Raw genomic sequence first — 8,202 nt, 5'->3', positions numbered from 1 at the left:
GCAGTTTCTCAAAACTGTACACAACTTGAATGTGCCCTAATTCTCATCATATAGCAAGCTATAAAATGAACGGCAGTGACAGGCATGTGGATAGATCTGAATACAGTAGAAGCAACCCGATTATCCTGTACCATATTCACATTCTATGCACACCCAAGTCAGCGTGAGTAACCTATTGCATAATGCAATAAAAGAGGGGTGTTGCACAATGGCAGACAAGGCTGGACAGTTGGCATGATGGATCATCGGCCATCAATCTTCTGTTGTAACTAGACTGAGAAAATTAAGCAATTACACACAGCAACGTGTTGTTGTACGGCTATAAAAATATCAATAAACGGTCCCCATATAAACCTGCTACAAATCTCTTGATTAGTACTTCTGATATATGACAGACTGGGAGACTAACCAATCAACGGGTGCGTGGGCGGGGTCAGTGTCAAGTATTAGCCAATGTCTAAACATGGACGTAAACGATTCAGTCAAAGAACGGCTGCACTGTAGGAGAGCAACACCACATTCAATGTTGGATCATGTAGCTACAGTAGCGTGTCCTCAGTACAAAAGTAGTGACCTAGATTTCCCTCTTGTGATGTGGTTAGGTTTCTACGAGTGGCTGTGTAGAAATCTTCCCATTCTTGAGGTCCAAAACAGACAACAAATCCTGGAGCTAACTCGCGGTTTACGGGGGCGTTCAGCCTAAAGCAACAATTTCTGCAAGGAATTTGTTCTGAGTTTAAATTCACGCTAAAACTACCAAAATGGAGATTCGCGAAGGGGCAGCTGCAGCAGTAGGCGACAACGTGCTGGACTACTCCCGTTTGAGCCTGGACACTTTCTCCGTCGACAGTGTTAGCGACGAGAGGAAGAAGGACACAAAACAGCTCTACCTGAACTACAATCGGTTAGCCTCGCTGCCCTCGTCGGTCAGCCTTTTCTGCAACCTCGAGTTTTTGGACATCAGCAACAACGGGCTGTCGGCCATCTGTGAGGGGATAACACGACTGCCCAGGCTGAGGCAGCTGATAGCCAAGAACAACCGACTGGACGAGTTCTCGCTGCCCAAAGAGTTCGGCTCTCTGCAGCTGGAAGTGTTGAACTTTAGTGGGAATAGATTCGAGGAGATACCACTTCAGTGTATGAAGCTGGTCCGTCTGCAGTCGCTTTCCCTCGGCGGAAACAGACTGAAAAGCATACCTTCAGAGATAGAAAATCTAACCAGGTAGGTCAAGAGGGTAGCTATATCAATATTATATTTATATATCCCACAATATTCTATATCTAGGTCATACGAGGTAGCTTTACAGAAGTGGGCGGGATGTTGGACGAACAAGGCAACTTGGCCTACTTCCAAGTGTATTATTGTTTTTCGGCGAATATTATCGACTTCAGTGCAATGACCGTTGTCACATTATTTAAGTACGGTTTAGGTTGATAGCTTCAGTATAACATGGAACCTAGCGATGTTGCTATGGTTACCTCACTTATAAATGAGTAACGTATAATAGTGTTCAAACTGTCGAGTTATCTAAACAAAAATGTGTTGCTTAATATTAGTATGTTAAGCAAAACGTGACAACTAGTTGTACATCTTAAATTGTATATTAATAAATGTAATCAACAAAGATTTAATATTTAACATTTTGATAATTTGTTTCATTCAACTTTATGAATTAAGTGATTCGGACTTTATATTGCTAATTGTGTCTGCTGGACATTTTCATCTTTCACACATTTTTGACATGGAGTGGACCAAGTGAAATCGAACAACTGATTTAAATAATTAGCAGATTCATTGACAGTGAACATATGTGTACATTGTAAAAGTGTAGTTGAAGTAAAAACAAATAAATGGCTTAGAGACAAAGTGCCTATATTAGTGCATACACTCGTGCATTGCCATTCCTCTAACCATATCAGCCTTTAACCAAACATGTGTCCTCACGTGTGGTATATTGCAACATTTGATGACATGTGCTCTAACTGGAAAGCTTTAAACCACTTGTTATCAATAGTGTATTGCAGAATGTACCAAAAGCTGTAAAAGGTGCTTCGGGGATCATTTCCAGTCACTATGTCTTGTAAACATCATGATTCATAGTATGTGCAGGATAGTTGTTTACTACTTGCTGTGCCAGTAACAACCCCCGGCTGTTTTTTTATTATGGGAAAGTTTGGAAAAAGTGTCATGGAATATTTGTGACAATCATTACCATTTGTATTCAAAGCGATTATATCTAAAAGGAAAACACAAAAGGATTAAAAAAGCCCCCCCCCCCCCCCCACATTCTACATAATAGGCCAAGTTTTCATTTTAACTGACACTTCATTAAAGAATATGCAAAGTAGGGCATTTTAATCACAATTACGATTTTGGCTTGCAACGATTATGAAAACAACATAATTGAAATAAAACGATTATTTATAAAAAGAAAAAAAAAATCAGTTGAATTATGCTTAAAGTTCAGGGTAATCAACTGTTAAAAACATACTGTTCACATTTTTTTTTTAATAAATGGAAACTTTCAAAGTAAATGGATAATCGTTTTTAATAATCGTGATATCAATTATTGACCCAAATAACCGAGATTATGATTTTTGCCATAATCGAGCAGCCCTAATGCAAAGTATGTGGAATAATATATCACACGTATAGAAATAAACAAACTAGCACTTAATTTCTCATTGTAATGCTTTTGGAAGATGTACAGTATGTGGAAGAAAAGGAGCTCAGTCCTGACTTTACTATCTTATCATTTCCAGACTTTAACAGTAGCAAGTCACAGTGACCCATGGGTCACTGTGACCCATGAGTCACTGTGATCAAACATCCAAGTCTTTTTTTACTTTATCATATGCTAAAACTTTGTTGTTGCACATTCAGTAAGAGGCCATAAATAAGAGCCACTTCATGTACTATAACTTGTAGTGACCCTTTCCTTTCAAACTTCCCATGGTTTCCTTTTACTAAAGGGTTAGGGTTAACACATTTTTGTCACAATTAGGCTTCAGTGATGTTTCAAAATACTTAATTTACCGTAAATACTGAAGCAGCTTAAAGCCAAATAAAGGTATTTTCTGGTGTATTGAGGACACACATGTGTTTGTCATTTTAATACATTTTTAGAATTTATTTTCACATATATTTGTTATTACAAAACACTCGCGCCTATAATCAAAGCATGGATGAATACTATATTAATCAGAATCAGAATACCTTTATTAGTCCCACAGAGGGGATATTTTCATCGTTACAGCGGGAAAGAGCCACAGACAGCTTAAAGGTGACCTATCATGCAAAATGCACTTTTGTGCGTCTTTTATACATGAATATGTGTCCCGGTGTTCCAGGGAACTCACCAAGTATCAGAAAACACAACCCTCTCTATTTTCCTCCATGCCCAAATCTTTTAAAAAGGGGCTGCAACGGATCTGATACAGACTGATCCAGATTTGAACATTTCGATGACGTCACAGAAGTGGCGCTACGGCTATTAGGCCAACTCCACCAATCAGGAGGAGACAGCCACGGACATTGCCGTTCGAAAGCGCTGGAGACGCTGTAGTACATATAGCTATCTCTCATATAGATAGCATCTATCTATATGGCGCTGGCTAAGATAAGATAACTTTATCAAGATGCCTGTGGGCTTAGTACCAGGTTGTTATCATACCAGCAATGGGTCTTGCTCATTCTTTCGCTTCCCGTCTGATGAAAGGACCAGGAGTGGCTGGATCAAGTTAGCTACCTAGCTAGTAGCTAGCACGTTAGTTAGCATTACAGCCTTGTCATGTTTATTAGCCTTACCATGAAGTAACATTAAGTAACCCAACATGTTAAACAGTAAGTGTAGTAGACGTCAAGCTACCCAACAGCACCCCCTAGAGAAAATCTCTGGCGCCGCCACTGGTTTTACGACACATTTTTTTTTTTTTTACTTGCAAAATTATCTTTTAAATTGACACACATCATATGTGTAATTCGTGGCACAATTCAAACGGGATCGAAAGATAATCTTTCTCTCTCCATTGACTTCAATAAATAATTTTTTTTCTGAATAAGTTCCCATGGAGGTCCACCGGAAGGTGAGGGACTTTGCCACTCTGGCTAAAATGCATGATCTGTTTGGTATTTTGAGTGTTTGTGAGGCTATTAAGGAGACCCAAATGTCTCAGTTCCTAACACAGAGGGGCTCAGTGGTCCACCACCAAGGTCAGCGTAATGGCTTCCTCTCTCATGGTCGCTGTGTCATCAGTTCCAGCAGGCAGATGGCCGGACAGCTTACTTTTGCTGACCAGCCATCCATTTCTCTCACCCCATCTCTCTGTTTCACTCCCAATTACCCCGCTGTGTACTCCATACTTCCATTAACCTACCGGAGTCCTTTTGTTGTCCTAATACAACACACATGTATGTTGTCCTAATACAACACGCATGTACTAAACATGGAAGCAGTTTTTTCTTCTAGCCATCAAATATCAAACTAAGTTTGTCTTGCTTAGGAGCTTTAACAAAAATGTACATGTATTGCAAATGTTATATTTGCACACTCCTTTTCCTGAGTTGATGAAGCAACAAAGTGTGTACTTTAAAGTAATGTCGTAATGATGAGACCATTTTGGACCTATTGTTTTATCTCTACACTTTTGTCTTTTTGATGATGAGTAGGCTTCCAAGTAAATTACTAAATAAATGTAGAGACACAAAAACATTCACACAAACGCTTCAACATGAACCCATGCATCTTTAGCTCCCCCTTGTGGTATGTATTAGTTTTAACTTGGGCTCACTTTTCAGTTTTGTTTGCCAGAAAAGTTTCCCTTTATGACATGTTTACCTACAAAACATGATCACTTTAAAACTGAAGCAAAGGTTACTGCAAACGCTGAAGCTACACCACAAAATAATGTATCCCTCCTAATTTTGTGTTTCCATAAAATAGCTAAAATACTTTAATTAAACCTTTTAAACTAAAAATCAACTATTTTTGTCCCTTTTTTCTGTTAGTCTGGAGCTGTTATATCTGGGTGGAAACTTCATCACAGCCATTCCTCCAGAAGTGGCTAACCTGCCCTACCTCAGCTACCTGGTCCTGTGTGACAACCGCATCCAAAGTGTCCCCCCTCAGCTCACCAGGTAACAAAACCAGTGTCTTGTAACCTGATTTCCAGATTACATAAAAGCCAGGTTTGTAAATGCATTGATCTAATAATTTCTGTAGTCAATTTGTATGTGAAAATATTTCTCTGTCCCACTCCAGGCTCTACTCATTGCGATCTTTAAGTCTCCACAACAACTTGCTCACCTACCTGCCGAGGGAGATCCTCTCCCTTGTGCATCTGCAAGAGCTCAGTCTCCGTGGCAACCCACTGGTCGTGCGCTTTGTCAAGGAGATGACCTACGACCCTCCATCACTGCTAGAGTTGGCAGCGCGCTCCGCCAAGAGCCGGAATGTTCCCTACTCGCCCTGCGACCTGCCCTCCAACCTGCTCGGCTACCTGGACCTGGCCAGCAAGTGCCCCAACCCCAAGTGTGCCGGTGAGACACTTTTATTACGTTACATGAAGAAAATGCACAGATTGATGTTGAGGTTTTTTTATCTTGTTCAATTTTGTAATCATCATTATTTTCTAAAGTATGGAGCTCAGTTTTCTTTCTTTTTTTACAACCGACTCTTCTCTTTTAGTTTGTGAGTATGACCGCATGAAATGAAGATTTGACATGTTTCTACAGTTTTTGACCAATTCAAACATAAAGCACAAATACTTTAAAAGACATTTCAGAGACCTGAAAAGGTCAACTATATCCACAATGTATCTGAGAGAAAGGCAAAGATTTGAGGTCAACATTTGCCAAACTTTGTGTAGCATGAAGAGGTTTTTTTGATGATATGGCCTTGGTCCAGAACCACTTGAATAACATATGCTGTCGTATACGAAACCGCACCAAAGAGAAAGACACTTAATATTATAAAATGCATTACATATTTTCCCAAGCCTGCATATGAATGCTGTTTTGCTTACATCTGAATTTACAGAATTTAACGTTATCATGTTAATGTATAGATACATTCTCTCAGAATAACACAAGTAACCTGAAACCTGTTTCTTCTCTTACTTTTTCCAGGCGTCTACTTTGATTCATGTGTGCGCCAGATCAAGTTTGTGGACTTCTGTGGAAAGTACCGGCTGCCCCTCATGCACTACCTGTGCTCCCCAGAGTGCACGTCTCCCTGCAGCTCCAACCCCCAGAGCGACGCCGAGTCAGAGGACGAGAGCAGCGTGCCCGCCTACCGCCTGCAGAGGGTGCTTCTGGGATAGCAGGACGTTATGGAGCAGCCTCTGAGCCTGTCAGTCCTGTCACTGTTAACCACTTATACAGAGATGAACCTGGCTGTCAGACTTTACTCCACATAAACTCAGACATACTGACACACAGTAATGCTACTTTACTGTGTGGAACAACTCCCTCCTACGGACCTGGAAATGTATTGACTTCATTTTATTGGATATAAAGAATCCGTTCTCTCACCACATATTACACTACGTAAAAAAAGTGAAGAAGACCTTATTGTTCCAAGTAGCCTTGCAAGCCCACAATCTGTCAAAGTGCTGGTCTCATGGTGGAGCATACGATGGCAGTGAAACTGTGAAAGTGAGTGAAGGAGCGACAGGGCTCTTTTCGTTTTCAATGCAGCAAACATTATCTTTTGACACATGGTGCTTTTTAGTAGCCAAAGTACATGCATTTTCTGAAAGTTTGGATATGAACAATTGTATGTATTTTGTCTTGCTACTAGTGACACACTGTAGCTGCTTTGCCCGAACAAAATGAAAAGATCAAGGTTTATCTGTTAGTCTGCACCATGGTCCGCTCACAACAGCCTTGATCATTGGTTTGCTATCATGGCATAGTAAATGAATCAAGATTATGGGTTGTGTGAGATTGCTGAAGAAAGTCTGTCCAGGCCTGTGAAAACCATCACTGTGTAACAAAAGCTATTGAGTGTGACACGGTAGCCTTCATGTTTGTGTTCAGGTCAGTTTTCTCTTGACATAAGAGTATAAATGTGTGTAAACGGAGCCAACACTGCAGATCTTTGCTGAGTCGTTTTGAGACAGAAACCATCATTTTAAACAGGAAATGGCTGTTCCTGTTTACATCTCTGCTTCATCTTCATTTGTGTATGCTGGGAGATATCAGACAGGTTGTGTTTTAAGTGAGGAGTGAGGAGCCCTTGGCTTCACATTAGACCTTTTTTAATGTTTAGAAAACAAGAAAGCTCCTCTATGTTACAGTAACACCTATACTAGAGTATACAAGTGCCTTACTAATGGTGAGTTCTAACACAGTAAAACAGAGTGAGAAGAAATGTGATATATGCACCCTGAAATGTGACAAAATTAACATTATGAATTCAAGTTTTTTTTTGTGATTTTGTACTAATTATCTTAACAGCAGCAAAGAGAACAAATACCCTTTCATAGCTAAATTAAATGTTTTTATAGAAATTATTTTTCCAATATTAAACAAACTGTTTTTATTTTAAAGTCTGCAGAATAGATGACACTTGAACAGAAAATATATAGAGATATATTAATTGTATTTACTTGTACCCCATTCAGATAATGTAAGTAGATTGTACAGAATATAATCACAATAATAAAGACTGATTTGTTATATCTTTAAAAGGTGTTTGTATTGTGACATTCAAGTTTTTATTTTTTAAAGCAGAGTATTTTAGGACAGGACATTTTAAAGTACAAGCGGCCGAGATGGGTTTTCTCCGCAGGGTGGCTGGTGTCTCCCTTAGGGATAAGGTGAGAAGTTCGGTCATCCGGGAGGGACTCGGAGTTGAACCGCTCCTCCTTCGCGTCGAAAGGAGCCAGTTGAGGTGGTTCGGGCACCTAGTTAGGATGCCACCTGGGCGCCTCCCTAGGGAGGTGTTCCAGGCACGTCCAGCTGGGAAGAGACCAAGGGGTAGACCTAGAACCAGATGGAGGGATTATATCTCTTCTCTGGCCTGGGAGCGCCTTGGGATCCCCCAGTCAGAGCTGGTTGATGTGGCCAGGGAAAAGAAAGTTTGGGGCTCTCTGCTGGAACTGCTACCTCTGCGACCCGACCACGGATAAGCGGGAGAAGATGGATGGATGGATGGATGGACATTTTAAAGTTTTTTTTGAATGCCAGTTAATAAAAAG

At 40.3% G+C, this 8,202-nt stretch overlaps 1 protein-coding gene across 1 annotated transcript; it reads left to right on the top strand.

Annotated features, from left to right (window-relative positions):
- The first annotated feature begins 466 nt into the window (after window positions 1–466).
- LOC307028480 (leucine-rich repeat-containing protein 58-like) lies at window positions 467–7,436 on the top strand. Its single transcript, XM_079663539.1, has 4 exons — window positions 467–1,222; window positions 5,009–5,137; window positions 5,262–5,539; window positions 6,128–7,436. The coding sequence occupies exons 1-4, from the start codon at window positions 762–764 to the stop codon at window positions 6,319–6,321; spliced, it is 1,062 nt and encodes a 353-aa protein (XP_079519665.1). The 5' UTR covers window positions 467–761; the 3' UTR covers window positions 6,322–7,436.
- The last annotated feature ends 766 nt before the right edge of the window (window positions 7,437–8,202 follow it).

This window comes from Notothenia rossii (assembly GCF_949606895.1).
Source record: "Notothenia rossii genome assembly, chromosome: 2".
NCBI classification, from domain to species: Eukaryota; Metazoa; Chordata; class Actinopteri; order Perciformes; family Nototheniidae; genus Notothenia; species Notothenia rossii.
The sequence above is the reverse complement of the archived record's forward strand: the minus strand, read 5'-3'. Positions and strand labels throughout refer to the sequence as shown.